We start from the raw sequence: 20,613 nt of genomic DNA, 5'->3' as shown, positions 1-20,613 counted from the left end.
TAGGAAATTTCTTTGTTTTTTTCTTTTTTAATTTGATTTTTACAATTATGCAAGATTGTCATAAAACTATTGGTGACAAAACTTGTTCCCGAAGGAGTTATCAGTGTAAATATAAAAATAATTGGACAGAGCAGAGTAAGTGATTGGTAGTTCGGTTTAAATTACAAGGATGAAATTAATTTTGACTTAGTAAAAAATATGTTCTTTGAATTATACTATTTTAGAAAGAGATAAGAAAATATCGGATTATTATAAAAAAAATTGAAACAAAATTATGTGATAAAAAATAAATAAAAACTGTTATAAAAGTAATATATTTCAATAGATAGGCTTACGATTCTAATAGGAGGAAAAAAAGAGTCAACCGGGTTAATCATACATGGTTAAAATAAAATATTTAATATTGGAACTATCGTTGCTTAAAAATATAACATTTTAAAAATTATTTCAATTTTTAAAATATCTTTTATATAGTAACTATCTTTTAATAATGTGATTCCTACAATACAAAATTATTAGGACACATATTGATGTATTGGAAAATAACTCGGAAAGAATAAATTTGAAACTTAGCATCGAAGGATAAATTTTTGGTGTGAGACGATAGTAGGGTCCACCAGAGGATTTGTTTTAAGAACTGAGTGGTATTTGAAAAGGGTAAAAGTGGAAAAATTTGAAACTTAGCATCGAAGGAGAAGACACAGAGAAGGTGTTGTGTGAGTATAAATTCCACCCTCAAACTCTTCCTCCTCAAACATACACATATATCAAACAATCCAACCAAACTCATTCATTTGCAGCATCAATATGAGTGGCAGCAAGGACGACGAAGGAAGCAGCTGGACCTCCAGGTTTCTGAAAGTGGCCAGTGCAGCCGCCGCTACCGTCGCCGTCGCCGGCGGTATATATGCCGTTCTCTCATCGTCATCTGCTAACTCCGAGCATGAAGCAGCGTTTGGCGCAAGGCGTGAGAGCGAAGAACAGCTTTATAATAAGGGTGGCGCCGCCCTGGTGGTATGATAATTTTTTTTTTCTCTTCACTCACAATACTTGTTTTGTGGATTTCACCTCATGTATACAATACCATTAATTTTTTCACACCCACATGATTTTGAAAGCAATTTACATTCCTAACATTGATATGCGAAGTGGGAGAAACCTGAGGCTGGTTGGGTGAAGCTGAACGTGGATGGTTCGCAAGACCTTTTCAAGGGACCCTCTGCAGGTTGTGGAGGGGTTGTGAGAGATTCATCAGGAAAGTGGGTGGGTGGCTTTGCTAAAAAACTGGGCTCATCTTTGAAAGCGCACCAGACAGAGTTACAAGCCATTCTCACGGGGCTGCAGTTTGCTTCACGCATGAAGCTTAAGAAAGTGGTTTTGGAATCAGACCATAACTCGGCGGTGAGCATGGTGGAGAACGGGGTTAAGCCCAATCACGAAGATTACGATGTGGTGGAACAGATAAAGGAGAAGCTAGCCCGTTTTGAGGGGGAAGTGAGGCTTGTTCGTATCAACACCATGGCCAACAGTGTTGCCGACAGGCTCGCCAACAATGCTCGTGATCCGTCTTTTAATTCTGTGTACCAGGAGTATGTTGATCCACCTAAAAACTGTGTCCAGTATCTCCAAAGGGATCAGATGGGATGTGTCAGCAGCTTCTAGATATATCTTATTAAAATAACAAACACAAACATGGAGTTAGGAAATTTCAACCCACTACTTCATCAACTGCTTTTACGTTTTATCTTTATGAACATCTTACCCTTGTTTGTTTTAGTTTTTGTTGAGATGTTGGATGTCCGGTTCCGTTATAATTCAGTTCACTACTAGTAAAGACTATATTATGATATTCATAAATTATCTATATTTTATCTTAAGAAAACTACTGCTTAACATCTAATTTCTACAGCTTCAACTTCATGTTAAAAACAACTTTTTAGTCATATAATTTTTTTTAGATATTTTGAGATGTCTTAGTCTAACTACAGCTAAGTTTAAATAATCTAAATAACAAGAATCCAAGCCAAACATTCATAATGGCAAGAAAAAAAATAAAAAAGTGAAGAATTTTAGTTAAGTCTGAAGGAATAAGGAACAATAATTGGACCTCATGATTTTTTTCTATATTTTCTACGAGATTTGATAATTATTAAATCTTTATGATTAAAAATAATTTGAGAGAATTATATCTTTATATATTTTATTTGATATTTTTAAATAATTGTTTTATTTAACTATGTTATTAAATATTAAAATATATTATTTTCCAAGTCTTTTTGAATCCTGCAAAAATGTCCTTACATATTTTTAGATATCTACAATAATCAAATATATCTTGAAAATATTTGATTATTTAGAAGAGATTAAACTTTCAAAAAGAATATTACAATAACTGAAGAGCCTAAAACAAAATCCACTCAAAATTATAAAATGACTTAGGGAAACACATTAAGGAAGCTTAGGACCCTTTCGCGGAGCTAATTTCCTCCACTCTACCATCTTTCACATTCTCTACCCTCTCATTTTCTATTTTTATGTTACTTCTACATTGAATGGAGTGTTAAGTCTCTAGAGTTAATTATGCTATAATTTTTAATGAATTATGAGGTTAGAATTCAATAATTAGTTTGTTCTTTTGATTATTATTGTGATTTATTTTTATTTATGTCTTTTACTTCTTAATCAAGTAAAATTAATAATTTTTATATTATAGCAAAGTTAGCATAGTGTTAAATCTACATAACATATCAATAATTTGAGTCCAAGGGTTTTTAATTTTAACTGAGAATCCACTTTGATTAAATTTAGAAACTTTCATGCGATTGAACAAATTTTTGCTAATAATTGAGAATGCACTTTGATTAAAGGTGAAAATTTTAAAAAGAATTAATCAAGAATGTTCTTTGATTAATTAGCTTTTTACTTTATATAAGAGGTTAAAGAATAAACATGATTAGACATAATAATATTTAACTAAGAATGTACTTTGGTTAAATTTGTTATGATTAATTTGGTTAATAGTGAGAACATGAACAAATTAATTGAGAATTTACATTAGTTAATTTGAAAATATAAGAAAATAATTAATTGAACAATAATCCTTAAATAATCAATGATGAATCTTACTTTTGGAAAAGTATTGGAATCAACCTACTTTGTTTATTATTATTTTTATCTCTTTTTATATTTTTCTAATTTTATTTCTTTCTTTCATTTACTATTTTGTTAATTAATCTTTTACTTATTTTGTTTATCCTTTTCTTCTTATATTATTTTTATTTTATTCGATTAACCCTTTTTGTATAGTTTTTATAAGAACTAATTTATTAGAAATCAATTTCATGTTTGTTGAGAGACGACTTATGGTTGACTATTTCGTAACTAATTTGTTAACTATTGACTTGACAATACTGAAGTTGCTATAGTAAAGTAGCATTACTTTGATTGATCAATGATTGAGTTATCATTGGACAAAGGTTTTTCTTACTGAGCGAAACCAAAGTTAGAGAGTTCACTAACTTGGTGCCACTAAGCGTTGATCAGGATTGATGAGTGCAACTTATGTAGGGATTCTCTGATTGGTTTGTCGTTGGACGAAACTTTTTACTATTGGGCGCCATTTTCAGGATTTAAATCCTAGGAGCTCTAGTGGCAGTTTCGTGAGACAAGTCTTGGGTTGGTGGGTGAGAAAGTCGCTTTGGGAGCCATGTTGACCAGGTTGAGCAATAACCTCTAGTGGCACCTCTGAATTTGTGACGTTAGGTGAAAATTCTTTATCGTTAGAAGATACCATACAACTTCATTTTGCTTGAATATAATGTTTATTAGATGTGGATTTGTGATTTGGAGTGGAATACTATGAGAAATGAAAGGGTGGATGATATAGGGAATTTCAGGGAGAAAATCCTTTTGATGTGTGTTTCTTAGGGTATGCATTAAAGTAGAGACATAAAATGGAGGTTATCTTGAGACTTTACTAATCATTCGTACTCAAATAGAGAATGATGAATTAGGATGTGAGAGTAGTAGGAGATCTTTGTCTAAAGAACAATGTAGTTCTTATGAGAGTAAGGGATTAACCTTATCAAGTGAAAGGGTATCCACCACATGTGCATAACTTCCAAGTTGTCTGACATCAATGCTTTTTTATATTATTGAGTCTAGAAGATTCTTTATCTTGTGTGACTTGTGTTTTATAACTATGTGGATTCTTTAGTATGAATATAACATGTTTATTTGCTATTCAATGCACCTATTGCTATATTAGTTTATTGTATTTCTTGTTGGTCTGTTTTCTATTTTGTATTCTTTTTTTGCAATGATCACTTTAATGGGGTGAATAATTGAGGATGCACGTTTGGAGACTTCTCATAGAAAGATGTTAGTGATGTGAGATATAAGAGTTGCAGCTTTGGGTTTAGACTATTCACTAGTGCAAAAAAGACCTTCAACGTCACCCTTTAGGCGTCTGACCCTCGAATATCCAACGTAAAAAATGATCGGTGGCATTTTTCGTAAATAAAACAACTATTTAGACGTCGGCTATGGAGGGGCCCGACGTCTAAATACTCATTTACGTCGGCTCCCCCGAATAGACGCCAAAACTAAACGAAAAAGTTAAAAAAAAAATTTAATCTATTTAGACGTCTGTTATGGGGGGAACCGACTTCTAAAGCACTTTAGACGTCTGTTATTGGGGGAACCGACGCCTAAATACACAACCCAGAAATTTTAAAAGTCACTTTTTGACTCCATTTAGACGTTTGATCCCGCCACTCCGACTTCTTAAGCACTTTAGACGTCTGTTATCGGGGGAACCGACGTCTAAATACACAACCCAAGAATTTAAAAAGTCACTTTTTGACTACATTTAGACGTCTGATCCCGCCACCCCGACTTCTAAAGCACTTTAGACGTCTGTTATCAGGGGAAGCGACGTCTAAATACATAACCTAGAAATTTAAAAAGTCACTTTTTAACTCCATTTAGACGTCTGATCCCGCCACTTCGACCTCTAAAGCACTTTAGACGTCTGTTATTGGGGGAATCGACGTCTAAATACACAACCTAAGAATTTAAAAAGTCACTTTTTGACTACATTTAGACGTCTGATCCAGCCACTCCGACTTCTAAAGCAATTTAGACGTCTGTTATCGGAGGAACTGACATCTAAATACTCATTTATGTCGGCTCCCCCGAATAGACGCCAAAACCAAACGAAAAAGTTAAAAAAAAAATTATTCTATTTAGACGTCTGTTATGGGGGGAATCGACTTCTAAAGCACTTTAGACGTCTGTTATCGGGGGAACCGACGTCTAAATACACAACCCAAGAATTTAAAAAGTCACTTTTTGACTACATTTAGACGTCTGATCTCGCCACTCCGACTTCTAAAGCACTTTAGACATCTATTATCGGGGGAAACGACGTCTAAATACTCAACCCAGAAATTTAAAAAGTCACTTTTTGACTCCGTTTAAACGTTTGATCCTGCCACTCCGACTTCTAAAGCACTTTAGACGTCTGTTATTGGGGAACCGACATCTAAATGTCGGCATTAAAACACCGTGAACGCGAGACAACCGTTACACGCACTCATTGTTCATCACCTTCATCGCGTTTTCTCTCTATGGGTTACGCTTTTTAGGTTCGTTTTCTCACTTTTGCACCGTTTTAAATTAATTTTACTCCGATTACATCACTCTTTGATGCATTATCTTTAATTTGAACCAATTAAAATGTGTTTTCGTTGGGTTTTGGTGCAGTTATTCTCGTGTCCTTAGGCGGCGTTTTTCGGCGACGATTTCTTGCGTTTTGCACTCCTCCAATTCCGTCCACTACGTTTTTAAAACCATCCAATAAAAAAATGTACAATACATTCTCTTCAACTAAAACATAAAGTTGTAAACTCGAATCACCATGAGTCAAGAGCAACCTCAGAGACGTTTGACGTGTATGGATCGGACGTCTATATAGATGTCTGACCTATATAGGTCCGACATCTCATTAACGTCACCCATATAGACGTCGGACAGAGATCAGACATTAAAAGTCCAAAATAACTTATGTCTAAAGTCCTTTCTGCGCTAGTGATTTTTTGAAAAACTTTGTATATTCTTAATTATATTTTCCAGAAAGAAAATTGTTTTGATTGTTGAGAGTGGGATTTGAACCCACGCCCTTTCGGACCAGAACCTTAATCTGGCGCCTTAGACCAACTCGGCCATCTCAACTTTGGTAATAAATTCAATTTAAATTTTAGATAAACATTTTATAAGAATTTGTTAGTTCATAAAAAAATAAATCAAATTAATTGAAATTATTGAGAATCATATATATTAATAAAATATTTATGCATTGAGAACTTTATATTATAATTAAATATTATTTCAATATTCAATTTTTTTTAGTGGGAATTATTTTATATATTAAAATATTGAAAATCATCTCTGTGCTAATTAATAATTTCACATAATCAGATGTTTCTAGAATGTTGTAATAATTCAGTAAAATCAAGTTGTGACAACTTTCTTCCTAACTTTATGATATTTCAAATGTTTGACACAATAGTTATTTCTTTAATTTCTTTTTCCAATTTTAAACAAAATGTGGAGGAATAAATTGTGTGGTATTATCATTTTTAAAATTTCTAAAACAAGTGAATTAAGTTATTAGAATGTCTAAAGTTTTTTATTAAATAATTTAATAAATGATATACACTTTTCTATACAAAATATATGAATCTTTTTACGTAAAAATATTGATGATTTATTTTTGTAATATCCCATTTTTAATATAATATTATTAATTAATATTCAAAAATAAATAATTCATAACTTGTAATCTCATAAAAATATTTTTTGAATTAAGTATTCTAAGTCATATTTCCTGATCAAAAAATAAATCTAAAATATAAAAATAATTTTCCAAATTATTACAGAAAATATTTCAAAAACAATATTCTAAAACATTCAATAAGTATATAAAAAAAGTGTATTCTAAGTTAGATATTAGTTAAAATATTTTTGGATTCAAAGAATACGCTGTTTGGGAAAGTATCCTTGCTGGACTGCTTCTAACCTTACCACTGTAAAGGAGTCCTTCTTTGGTTACGAAGGTGAGTTTTGGTGTTCTTATCTTTAAGTATTTGGAAGCCAATTTGCTTGAAATTGGGTCCTTCTCATGGAATGACTTACGTTCTTCATTGGTGGGATCCCTTTATGGTCTTCATGTATTAGATATTTGATAGCAACAATGAAATGTTGTTTGATTTATCACCATTGATGGACGAAATGGAGGTGCAGGGGATGGAGTGGGTGCAGCGGCGCTGTGCAGAGGAACACGGGAGAAGAAGTGGACGATGAAGTGATTTTAGGTATAAGTTGGTCCATTTTGCATTCATATGATATAAAGATAAACAGAAAATGTAATATTTGAAGTTATTGATCATATAATTTAATCACAATTAGTAATAAAGTATTTGGAATTAGGTTACACACTAATCACAAGCTATTGTAGAAATTGTATGAGGTTCTTGTTCCTCTAAACTATCATGCAAGTAAAGGATCCTCTCTAAAGTATTGAGGACCTCTCCCATAGTTGGCCTATCTGCAGTTCTATCAGCCAAGCAGTGGATGCCTAAGTCCACAAACGCCCTCAGGCATTCTGGCCTGACATTCCCTGCTAAATGAGGATCAACTAATTCATCGATGCTTCCACACTTGTAACAGTGCATGGCCCATGTAGCCAATCCAACTTTCTCATTTTCCTCTTCCACTGCCACAGGATTCACAGCTGCTCTTCCACACAACACCTCAAACAAAACCACTCCAAATGAATACACATCAGATTTTTGAGTCAGTTTTCTTCTCTTATAGTACTCAGGGTCTAAATATCCTAAAGTACCTTTAACCTCCGTGCTTACATGTGAGTGGTAAAGTGAGGGAACTGTTCTACACAACCCAAAATCTGCAATCTTGGCTACCCAATTCTCATCCAATAATATGTTGGCTGACTTCACATCACGGTGAATCACTGGGTGCCTTGTGCTAGTGTGGAGGTAATGTAGTCCTCGAGCTGCACCAATACAGATCTTTATTCTTTGAATCCAAGACAGTGGCTGTTTTCTTTTCTTGTATAAGTGGTCAGACAGAGGACCCCCAGCCATGTATTCATACACAAGTATCAGTTCATTTCCCTCTTGGCAGTATCCCAGCAGTGACACTAGATTCATGTGACAGAATGAGAAAAAATTGATCTCAGTTTGAAACTCTTTATATCCTTGACCAGATCTACGATTAGAGCGCTTTACTGCAACAGCAGTAACTCCATCATGATGCATGATGCCTTTGTACACCTTTCCGAAGCCTCCCTCCCCGATGACTAGATCTTCACTGAAGTTGCTTGTAGCTATGCTGATTTCTTCAAGTGTGAATTGATGGCAAAGACCCGAGGTTACTGTGGGTTGAATGTCTTTGTGACTACTACCAGAATTTGATGGAAGTATATGAGAAGTTCTCCACTTCAATTTTTTCCCTGCTCTGTGGATATTAATGAAAAATGTGAAGAACAGTCCGAAGATAGTACCTAAAGTAGCAGCAACCACAATGATGACATGTTGAACTTTCTTATTTCTTTGTTCGCTTCTCAATTGGAACATTGCTGCAAGGCTATGATTACTATCACTTATCTTCATGATCTCAATTCCATTCAGTATGGCATCGGCATATTTTGGTTTTGACTCCAAGTTTGGTTGAAGCGAGATCCACAAATCTTTCCTCCTCCCAGTTTCCGTAGGAACCATAACAACATAGTCCTTGTGCAAAGGAGTAAATGGTGCTCCGGCAGAAGCAACTACGTCCATCCTCTCCTCTGCTGTTTGGTTGTTTATGTACACTTTGAACACCCTTTGATTGGGCTTCGTTACCCCAATAGATATCTCACAGAAATGAAGCCTAACGAGGTACTTGAATCCAGAATCAACAGGGAAAGACCATGTTAAATTGTACTTCATGTTAGCATCTCCATCACTACCCATTGTCCTGGCAGTCCAATATATCTCCTCCGGTGCTGAATAATTGTAATCCTTTGAAGATAAAGTGGTATAATTCAAGCTAACAGTAACAGACTTTATATTAAGGACACCTCCAATGTGTGAACGAGATATGTATCTAGAATCATCTGACCACATTCCAAAAGCATTTTCTCCACCACAAATGCCAACTCTGTAAAGCGTCTCTAGAGCATATTCATCATTAGTCAACAAAATTTTCTGGTGCCCAAGGTAAGGAACAGGAACCTTGGAAAACGGAAAGTATATACTTTTGGGCACCGGGAATATCTCAATGCCATTTACAAAAGCAAATGCTTTGGAAATTAAAGGAGATGGAGTAAGTGTAATGGTCAGTTTGTCTTCCCTAACATTTAGTAAGAAATCCTTGGTGAAAAACTTCGAGTTTAGCTCTTCTGCAAAATCTGATGGATTGAAATCACTTACAAGAGTGTAAGGCCCAGCTTTTACAGAGAAATAAGCCTTGTCGGAGGGGATCATCATCAGATATAAAGATGAGAGAAAGTAAAGACGAATGAATTTAAGGCCAGGGGAGGAAGGAAAGGAGTAGGTCAATGGAGAATGAGTTATTCTTGCTGTTGAGTATGGAACTTTTGGTACTAGAGAGTTTTTCATGTTTGAGAGCAAGAGTGTGGAAGAGCTGTTGCCATACTGTGGAGGCAAGAAACTAGATACACCATCTCCTACCCAAATTTCTCCATTGAATGATGATGCTTCAGAAGTACCACAGTTTAGGAGGATTTTATCAGGGACATTAATTGGATAACAAGAGATTAAATGGATGAATGTTACCAACAAAAAGAGGTGTAGTAGTACACAGCTATTGATGCTATTCCTACTTGACTCTATCATGTGGGATTCCATCATGGTGACTCAGGAATATGGTGTGAAGGCATAGATTATGAGTTCATATGTAAAATTATGAATGCAAAGGTGTCCTAATTTTGTTGCGTGGTCTAACTTTTTTGTATTGAAAGCTCAACAATGCTTCTAGCTGGAGACACCCAACCACCCTTGAAAACTGAAGATAGATTTTGCCTTTGATTATCAATATAATATTTCAATTTCAATTAAAACAAAACACTATTGAAAACACCCTTATTATACTTGGTGCTATCCACAAAATTTATCCATTATGAGATTTAGAAATTGTGGTAAAATGTAAGGTGGAAATGGCCTGAATATTTGGTGTCATGCATTGATGGATACGAGTTGACTGATAGTTTAGCTGACTCCAAGCCACTTCTTTATTACTGTTGTTTTTACTAGTCCACGCGGAGAGTTTCAATGTTGGCATTTTGCAATAGACAATACAGAAGTGAACGAATTCTGCAAGGACATCAAAGTCCCTTTCATAAGCTGTGAAGTTATTGTTCTTAATTGGAGTATGTTATACCGACATATTTTTTAATATAAAATTTGATTAAATAATTAAAAATGGATAATTTGTTATGACCTTAGTTAGGGTACTTAGCAATCAGAACAATTATGATACAAACAATCATATTTTTCACATTTCAAGATCTGTGGTTAATAAAAATGAGGAAGTAATTTTTCGGCCTTTTGGCGATTGCAACTCAATCTGTATTTTCAAATATTGAAAGTAGATGTTAACGCGTGGGAGGCATGGATTTTTTGTTGAAAAATATTATAGTCAATTTAATTAAAAAAGTGGAGGCCTTTATTCCATTGAAAAATAAATAGTATAAAAGTCATGAATATTATGAATAAAAGTTTGAGAGTCTACAACGTTATATTTATATGTATTGTTGTTAGATAAAATTTATTTTCATCATGGAATTTGTGAGATCAAATAATAATTTTTTTATTAACAATTTAGATATTTTAATATTTAAAGTTTAAAATAACGCAAGTAAAAGAGAATAACTACTGAATTTTCTTTAATTGCAATCAAATTAGTTTCATTTTTCAACATACATATTGTTCTTAAATGGTTGATAGTTTCTTAATCTACTGGAATGTTAAAGATTATTCAATACTAAATTTTCAATTATTTTCTATATGTGGTAAACTATTAATGGGATGTTGGCTGCATGCAGAATTCCCCTTACATACTAGCACTTGCCGTAAGCCATTTGTACGAAGCAATTGGCCTGTTGTTTACGGGAAAGTTCAGAAAAAAACTCAGAATTGCAGCAGTGGTAGCGCAATACAAATGATTTCTAGTAGTGCTTTTGATTCCTACAACACATTATTTGAAATGGAAATGTCTTAATGTCTAAAAGCATTGAGGCAATTTGTTTGTGGAAAGATCACGTTCACCGACCAATAGGCGTCATGATTTCAGAGAACTCAACCCCAGGTGTCAAATCTGAATTACCCTGCAGAGCAGCATTATGATTTCCATTTGGGACACTGCCTTCATTTTTCTGAAGATGCATTGCCAGAACAAGGCTCTCTAGCACTTCACCAATGGATGGCCTTTCCGTTCCTCTTTCAGCCAAACATTTCATTGCAACTCCTAAATATAACTCAAAGCACTCCTTAATTATCTTTTCTTTCAAGTTGGGATCAACTATTTCCTCCACATTTCCATTCTCAAGGCACGACACAGTCCATTCAGCCAAGTTAATATGCTCATCATCTTCACCTACACTTAGAGCAGGTCTTGCACTCAGAACCTCCAATAACACCACCCCAAGTGAGTATATATCAGATTTCTCAGTCAACTTGTGGCTTTCATAGCATTCGGGATCTAAGTAACCAATGCTACCCTTCACGTTGGTAGTGACAAAGGAAGGGAAACCTGCCTTTGACAACCCAAAATCTGAAATTTTGGGCACCCAGTTGTGATCTAAGAGTATGTTGGTTGTCTTGATGTCGCGGTGAATGATCCTGTCCTTTGTGCCAGTGTGAAGGTAGTGCAAACCCCTTGCAATTCCCATGCATATCTCAAGACGTTGAATCCAATCCAAAGGGGATCCATCTCTCTGCCTCAGATGAAGATGATCGTGCAGACTTCCATTGGCCATGAAGTCATACACCAATATCATCTCCCCATCCTCATTGCAATAACCCAAAAGGGATACCAGGTTATGATGCTTAAGCTGTGAGAGCAAAAGGATCTCTGCCTCAAATTCTGAAATACCTTGCTCTGACATTGGATTGGCACGTTTAACAGCCACGTAAGTTGCACCATCGGTGAAGCTACCCTTGTAAACACTGCCAAATCCACCAGTGCCTATAAGTAAATCCTCGTGGAAGTCATTTGTCGCCAATTTTATATCTCGCATTGAAAATTGAGTGCAAAGTGACCACTTTTTTGCCTTTTCAATTCGATTAGGTGTGTGGACAGTGAGACCGCACAGTGAAACGACCCTTCTAAGCTTGATCACCTTTAACCTGATTAGGAGTAAGCAAAGGAGAACTGGCAGCACCACTGCAAGAAGTCCACATCCAATCAGGACGAATTTGAGTTTCTTCGAACTTTTATTAAAATGTGCAACATGGGAAGCCTTTTCATCTGACCCAGACAAGAAGCTTTTGGAAGGGTTGAGCCCTGCAAGACTCTTATCACCAAAATTGCTGAGTTTAAAGATCTCCACACCATTCAAGTAAGCATTATAGTACATGGGTTTAGAATCCTTGTATGGGTGCAGATCAAGCCACAAATCCTGCTTTCCCTCATTAACGTGTGGAACCATCACTACGTAATCTCTGTGTACAGCAACTCCGGGCTTCCCAACCAAAGCAATTATATCAACTTGCTCTTCAGCAGTTTGATTATTTAAAAATACGGTAAAAACTACCTGATTGACCTTTGTTATATCTTGATCAATTTCACAGAAGTGAAGCCTGACCAGATAAAGGAAACCAGAATCAACGGGAAAAAACCATGTCAAATTGAAATTTAAATTTATAAGTCCATCATCGAAAGGTGACATTGAGCGGGATGTGCGGTAAACGTCTACTGGGGCTGAATATGGTGGAGCATTATCAGAATACAAAACCAGCATGCTAATATCAAAGGGTCGAATACCAATAGCCCCTAAACTGTAAACTTCATCAAAGTCCCAACTCCGAAACATGCCAGTGTCATATTTGGGTGGGATTTGCTCACCTCCTACATTCAATCTGTACAAGTTCTCCATGGCAGTGTCATTATAAATGTTAACAACTTTGTTATGGCCAACTAAGGGAAGAGGAGCATCATCACCACCCGTCGTGTATAAATTAAGTGGCATTGAAACAACTTCAATACCATTCACAAATGCAAAGGCATGGGAGGTATTATATGATGGGGAGAAAGTGAGTTGTAAAACACTCCCACTAACATGCACAATGAATTCTTTCATGAAATAGGTCAAGTTATAGTAATCAGCGTTGAGGGAAGCACTGAAGTTATGGAGAAGAGTGAAGTTAGCAGCACTTACTGATAAGAAAGCATTGGAGATGTTGAGATTGATGTAGGAAGCTGGGTAGAAGTGAAGGCGAATGAATTTGGGACCTGGAGTTACATTGAAGGTGTAGGTGAATTTAGAGTGAAAGATCCTTGCAGTCATATAGGGAACTTCTGGAATGGATTCAAGAGTGTTAGGGGCTCTCACTGCCAGGGACTTGGTGTCAGCATCAGAGGGAACATACGGTGAAACAATATCCCCATTCCAATTCCTTCCATCATATTGAACATATTCTGAAGTGTTGGAGCCGCAGCTGAGAACTATGTTCTCTGTAGGAACATAACTACCATCATCAGCAACTGCAACTAGTTGTAGGTTTGAGAGATACAATATAAAAATGTAGCCTGAGCATATGATAGGGTTCATAATTCTTCTCATCAATCTTGTGTCTCAACAAAGATATTTGAGAAAGGAAAAAACTATGAGCTATAGCACTTTGTCCTAATTTCCTAATTTCCTAATTATATAGCTTGATTTTTCAACAAAATAATTGTTTGCTTATTTTCAGTTTCAACGTTGACTTGGCCACTAAAGCTTGTGTTTTTCCTTACGAGACCTCCATTGATAATATATTCCAATATCCAGCTAACATTACTAGTTTGCTACGAATGACAACTTATATCTTTCAAGTAGCCTTGACTAAAGGTAAGGAAATTGTCCCCATTGTCAATTCTTAATTTTCTGTAGTGTCATTTATTCAATGTGATTGGCAATTTGTACCGTATGAAATTACAAAACTATTTAAACACTTATGCTGCCGACTTAACTTGTTAAAATATTAATTCTATTGGAATTTTGAAACTTTCCGCACTAAATTAATGTCAAAAGAATTTATATTAACATTCTTTTATGAAATATGGTAACATGGATGTAGTCTCTTATTTAAGAGAGCTACATTCCCGTAAGACATATTGACACATCACTTAACACTTAACAATTGTTAGTACATGTGGCAAAAATTAATTTTACGAATCAAATAAAAGATCTCAATATTTTTGCTGCAAAAGTTCCTTTTTCTTCCTTTTCATCTGTTCCGGACAGCAACCAAATTAATTTCTCACATCATGGGAACATGGCCTAAATGGATCCAAACATGGCATACTGTGCGAAAACTTAGTCCTTCTAATCCAAGAGTTACTATCTTCGCCCATCTTTTTTTCAACTTTTCCTCTCAAAACTAGGTTGAGACCCTTCAACCAGAATGAGGGGAGGAATGACCAAAAACCCCATTGTTTACATTTGAAAAAGAAAAGGGTAGTATTCCATTAGAAGTTGAAGATAGAGGCAAAACAAGATATTATTCAACAAAAGAACAAGACCATCCATAGACTCAACATCAAGCATCCCATTCTAGCCAAAACCCATCTTCCGTAAATAAGCCTGAAAAAAATCCACACAAATATCTCAACAAATTAATCCATCCAACAAAAAGGTAAAACGATCACAGAAACCTTGAAATATACAAAAATAAAAGAAAATAACTCATTTCTGTTGGTAATGAAAAACAACCTTAATCACCTCCATAACAGCCACAGAGGTGGGAAAATCCGTAAAAGAATGACAGCGATATCAAACTAATATGTCGGTATAACATACTCCAATTAAGAACAATAACTTCACAGCTTATGAAAGGGACTTTGATGTCCTTGCAGAATACGTTCACTTCTGTATTGTCTATTGCAAAATGCCAACATTTGAACTCTCCGCGTGGACTAGGAAAAACAACATTAATAAAGAAGGGGCTTGGAGTCAGCTAAACTACTCAATCAGTCAACTCGTATTCATCGATGCATGACACCAAATATTCATGCCATTCCCACTTTCCATTTAATAAAGGTAGTTATAGATTAAATTTTTCAAAATTGAGTTTAGATTTAATTTAAATAAAATAGATTGATATATATTCAGATCTAGATTTGGACTTTTTTTTTCAATTTAATTTGGAGAAAATTTATTTTTGTGATTAGATTGAATATAATAAAATCGGTTTAATATACAATATAATTAGGTTTATTGGACACCTGTACTTAGATGGACTAGTGTTGACTCAGTTCTTGTTAATTTAGCTTGACTTGGTCTTGGTTGCGTCACTTCAACATCGACCAAAGCTTACTTGAGACTCATCCTTGCATATCGACTTAGCTCAACCTACACCCATGCCTATTTGACTCAACCTTGGGCTCAGGATGAGTTGGCTAGGCCCTCAACCTAGACCGACTCAAATTGACCTTCAACCTAGGACTACTTTCTACCATTTTTTTTTCCTAATTTGATTCACTCATGTTTTGCTTATTCTTTAATAATTACCTTGATTATCTGTTTTGCAACTTTGTTTACATGCATGAATTGAGATGATTGAAATATTTTTTGTTTTAGGCCACTCAGTGTAACTTACCATGATGATAATTTACTTGTAACTCCTTTAAGTTTGTGAATCATTTTTCTTGTTTTTAAGATTATTGCAAAACCTTAAAAGAAAAAAACTATATTTTTTCATATATTGAAAGATAAAGAAACTTTGGAATAGTCTTGAAAATAGATTGTTGATAAGTGTGAGAGTAGTAACCTCTCCATGAAAATATTTCTCCATCAAAATAGTTTGCCATGAAAACCTTTGACAAAGTAAAGAAAAAAAAAGTGAAAAGAAAGAAGAGGAAAAAGATACAAAATATAGTTATTTTCAAATATTTGTTCATTTGTTCTTTCTTTTGCTCTTCTCTTGTAAAATCTAAAAGTTATCTACCTTCGCCTTGACTTATTACATTCTTGTAAAGTCTTCTTGATCCAAGATTCCATGCTATATTTAAATCTTGTTAAGTGGTGATAGTGTTTGCTTAAACGAGTATTTGATGTAAATATTTTAGGGATTAAAATTTTTATCTTGAATAGATTCTATCCAATTTTATCTATCTTGCTTACATTAATATTTTTTTTATCATGATTAATTACTAAAAGACATCATTTTTCTTATTTATTAAATCTTTTTATTATGGTTTATTAACTAAGTCATAACTATTAAACAAAATTATACCAATTACAATTTATATTCTAAATTAAATTACACAAACCAAATCAATATTTCTTTATTTTAAATAGTTTAATTTTATTATGTAGATTATTTTTAATTTATGATATTATTTTAAAACCCAAAAACAAAATCATATTAAATATTTGCTATTATTTTTATAATTTTTATTACGTTTTAATTTTTATTATTTTAACAAAATCATATTAAATATTTGCTATTATTTTTATAATTTTTATTACGTTTTAATTTTTATTATTTTAACAAAATCATATTAAATATTTGCTATTATTTTTATAATTTTTATTACGTTTTAATTTTTATTATTTTTTTTAATCTTTTTTTTTAATATTTTGCAAAGAAATAGAAAAACCAAATAGAATTTAATATTCAACGAATCAAATTCTGACCAAATTTTCGATAATAGAAACCATTGTTTATGGTTCAAAATTAGGCTTCTTGCAAATCAAATTCTGAATTGGAAAATGAAGACGTATTTCCTTGTAAATAATGTTGAGATAGATTTATTTCGATAATTTTTTTTAAAAAAAATTATTTGATAAAAAAATTTGTCGTTTGGATTAATGTTAAATGGGTTGTCAATATAATCTTATAAGTTATTTTGGTGTAATTTGATGTACACCACTCAACTCAATCTTGAATTTCATGAACACCCGCAGTTTGGTTAGTAACGACCAAGTCAACCAATGGATTATGAAATTCAAACATTATATAGTCTTTAAGAATTGCAAGGCTTAAATCATGCACAAATTTTAGAAAAATGTCAAGAATGCCACATTTTAGCATATAATTTTTAATAATTTGTTTTAAAATTTGTTAAAAATGAAAAAAGGGCTTACTAGATTTTACAAGTAAAATTGTAATTTTAATTAGTGATAAACATAGGCAGCAATTGTGTATTAATTTTCAAACCCTTTATTTAACTATTACCAAAGTTAGGGTTACCTATTGTGAACTAAATTGATCTATATGCTTTCAACTAAAAAAATGAATTTAATGTATTATTACTGCAGCCATAACTGTCTGTGTATTTGTGGTGAAACCCTCATTCATCACATGCTCTGATTCTGCTCTGTAGCAAGGAACCTAAAGTTCACAATGCCACCATGTAGTACCCATTATGGATAATGGCCCACATAAGGACACCATGCTCCTTTTCCACTCTTAATTCCAATCCCTTTTTTTTTCATTCTCTGCACACTTTATTATGTACAAACATTGTGGATTACAGACACCAAAAACATGATTCATGATTTATACTTGTATATATCTTGAAGCTCAAAACACCCCATAAATTTGGTTCATTGATTAAGCCAATAGCCAGAAATCTTTGTGACGCTTGGTAGTAATCATGTATCCACCACTCTTCTTGCTTTTTCTTCTCACTGCAATGGCCATGCAATGTGCATTCTGAATGCAGTACTCTACCACCCCACCAGTTACTCTCTGCCCTGCCCACATCATCAGAAGACGCCATGTTGTGGACCTCTTCTTCTGCCCCAAAACCAGAAGTGCCACGCCTTGCTTTTTTGCCTCCTCCACTATTTTTTTACCCTTTTCCTTTCCCTCTATCACTGTTATCTCTGTTTGTACCTACCAGAATCATGTTGTTTGATATGAGTTCATTAAGTGGTAATACATATATATGTATGCCTCACTTATTACCATTGATGACTTTCCAACATCGTGTAATTCAATGGAATTGTGAATGTGCAATTTTGATTGAAAATCCAAAGAAGAAATTCAACAACTTTTTACATGGGTCACCTACTTTTGATTAATTCTAGCATTTTGAGACACATTACAAACAAGGTGTTTGATGGGGGTAAGAAAATGTTGAATATTATAGGTAATGGTATATACCTTAAGCTACAAAGTCTAAAGGGAACTAATTGAGCTTACCTCAGGTCTCTTTACTTGACACATGTTCTTGAAGGAGGAAGCAAGTTCATTAGCCCTTGGAGCTATTTCCTTGCTGGATTCTTCATCATCTGTGCCTGCTACATTGTGTTAACCAAATTCAATCACTTTCTTTCTTAACAAATAAGTCAACGTTGAATGGAAAAACAAAGCCATGATAAATGTTTTCACCTTGTTTATTAGAAGGCTTCATGACATGAAGAAGAACTATAGTGTCCTGGTTCTGAACTGTATGAGTGAGTGCCCACTGCACAGCACCCTTGGCCTCAAGGCTAGAATCAACCACAATCATGATCTTCCTACCAATCACAGACCCTTGTTTGACACCTTCATCAGATTTCTCCTCACACGAACTGCAAGAATTCTCAGTTTTCTGATCAATTGTGCTGGCAATTGTGGTCTTTTCATGCTTGTTGGCTTGTGCAGGAGGTGAACGCACCCTTGCATGAGGCCTTATTCTGTTGAGGCAGAAGCCTGGTAACCTTGCTCCTCTCTTTCCCATGCTTTGCAGTGTAGATGGAGAAAGACACCAATTATATTATAAGGGAGAATGAACAGAACAACAGAGAAAGAGCAACAATAATACCTGCTGGGGCTGACAAATTTTGTAAAATGTTGGCCTGGGACATAGCTCATTTTCTGCTTTGCTTTCTCTTTTACTTTTCCGATTATCATTTTCTTAGTTCTTGGTTTCTTTTGGTTCCATTTTCTCCTTTGTGTGGGGGGCCTTGAATTGCTCCACATCAACGTGCTTCTCATCAAGCAGTAGGACCCTTCAAACATGGTTAAAAAATCAATTTCATTATTAGACCACTTCGTTTCTCCTTCTAACAACTCATTGGAGGCTTGTTCTCTGATTGATTGCAATTTGGAAAGCCCCATTTGCTTATCATTACAGGATGTTTCTCTTTACCTTTTGCTTTTCCAACTTTATTTGTTTTCTTTTGTTAAGGTATACCAAGGACTGTTAGGTTCTCAGCTTTAAAATGCTATGGTTGTGAAAGACTATAACTGTGTACCCTTCACTCTTGGCATAGTATGATGCAGCTTTTGGTTATTATATATACACATCAGTCATGAAAATCAGTTATTGTAACAAAAACAAGGTCTGCTACAATGGCAAAGAGATTAGAGAACTTGGGTTGCAATTATTGCAGAAATTCTTGTCAAAAACGTTGTGAACTATCATGACAAACCTATAGTCAGTTCTTTTTTTCATTTGGCTTTCTTCCTACGCTTCATGCTCTTGTTCATTTTGATGATACTAATAATAGAGTCATGTTCCCCATTAGAAAAGGATAAAACAATTATTAATGTGATAAAGGCTCACCTTCAAATAATGTCAATGACTTCTCTTTCAAAAAAGAGAACTTCAAAGGTTTTGTGACATCTAAGAAAACTGAAATAAAATAAAATATTCCCTCAACATTATCCAGCTTTTTATCAATATTTTCAGTGTCATGTTTTCTGAGAATGACATTTCATATTTTCTTACACCAACCAAAATGAAAAACTATGCAGTTTTTTGACATTCATATTCTATGAACAGGGGCAGCTGACATATATCAACCCAGTTAGTTCTTACACAAAAATCAAACTACAAAAGGTGATTCTTTAATGTGACATAGTTATATGATTTTATTCTGTGGTCCAACATCTCTAATTATGAGTTGAAAAAATTTCTAAGTTTTGGCATCCTAGGTGAAAATGTTCATTTGGAGACAATTTAGAAGCAAATGAACAAGTGACATGTGATGCACATGAAGTCTCTCCTAACAAAGCTTATTTTTTTGTCCATGCAAATTAATGGCAGTAAATTGGACAACTAATGTTGGAGATGCTACTTTAAACACCAATATTAAAGAGAAAAAGGAAGAACATGAAAGCTACATTATAACTTCTAAGTTTGACTCTCCACCTAAAATCTCCAATCCTCAATTGATTTGAAGGCCAAAGAAGATTCTCCCATCTTACCAACAAAACCATTCTTGATTGGAATGGTAAAAGTCATTAGGTTATTTGAGTGAAACCTGGTATGACTTCAACTTGTTTCTAATTACCATTTTAGTTATGGTGTCACATTCATGAAATCTTTATCTATTTTAGATTTTTCTAATTTTTGCTTTTGTTCTAAACAAGAAAATTATAAGTCAAT

General features: G+C 34.2%; 1 protein-coding gene, 1 non-coding gene and 2 pseudogenes across 4 annotated transcripts; all 4 read right to left on the bottom strand.

Annotated features, from left to right (window-relative positions):
- Window positions 1–6,153: 6,153 nt before the first annotated feature.
- Window positions 6,154–6,234, bottom strand: TRNAL-AAG (transfer RNA leucine (anticodon AAG)). The gene has a single exon. It is a non-coding gene; the product is annotated as a tRNA-Leu (tRNA).
- Window positions 6,235–7,428: 1,194 nt separating this feature from the next.
- On the bottom strand, window positions 7,429–10,437 carry LOC148202928 (receptor-like protein kinase FERONIA pseudogene; annotated as a pseudogene).
- Window positions 10,438–11,071: 634 nt separating this feature from the next.
- Window positions 11,072–14,003, bottom strand: LOC148202927 (receptor-like protein kinase FERONIA pseudogene; annotated as a pseudogene).
- Window positions 14,004–17,553: 3,550 nt separating this feature from the next.
- On the bottom strand, window positions 17,554–19,373 carry LOC148202926 (uncharacterized). Of its 3 annotated transcripts, none has more exons than XM_088110475.1 (4): window positions 19,045–19,373; window positions 18,630–18,961; window positions 18,441–18,538; window positions 17,554–18,131 (listed from the first exon to the last, which is right to left on the bottom strand). In XM_088110475.1, exons 1-4 carry the CDS (start codon window positions 19,338–19,340, stop codon window positions 17,847–17,849), a joined length of 1,011 nt encoding a protein of 336 aa, XP_087966601.1. In that variant the 5' UTR covers window positions 19,341–19,373; the 3' UTR covers window positions 17,554–17,846. The 3 variants fall into 3 exon arrangements, with proteins under 3 accessions (XP_087966601.1, XP_087966603.1, XP_087966604.1); XM_088110477.1 differs by having other exon boundaries at window positions 18,441–18,535; window positions 19,045–19,362; XM_088110478.1 differs by having other exon boundaries at window positions 19,023–19,195.
- Window positions 19,374–20,613: the final 1,240 nt, after the last annotated feature.

The sequence above is a fragment of the Vigna umbellata genome, chromosome 3 (assembly GCF_029865625.1).
Source record: "Vigna umbellata cultivar VRB3 chromosome 3, Vumbellata_1.0, whole genome shotgun sequence".
Taxonomy (NCBI): Eukaryota; Viridiplantae; Streptophyta; class Magnoliopsida; order Fabales; family Fabaceae; genus Vigna; species Vigna umbellata.
The sequence above is the reverse complement of the archived record's forward strand: the minus strand, read 5'-3'. Positions and strand labels throughout refer to the sequence as shown.

What these genes read in the sequence shown, in the direction of transcription:
- LOC148202926 (XM_088110475.1), bottom strand. Translation starts at nt 19,340, where the DNA reads ATGGGGCTTTCCAAATTGCAATCAATCAGAGAACAAGCCTCCAATGAG. An exon ending in GAAGCCTTCTAATAAACAAG is followed by an intron (nt 18,539 to 18,629) that starts GTGAAAACATTT and finishes AACACAATGTAG; the next exon opens with CAGGCACAGATGATGAAGAA. An exon ending in GTCAAGTAAAGAGACCTGAG is followed by an intron (nt 18,132 to 18,440) that starts GTAAGCTCAATT and finishes TGATTCTGGTAG; the next exon opens with GTACAAACAGAGATAACAGT.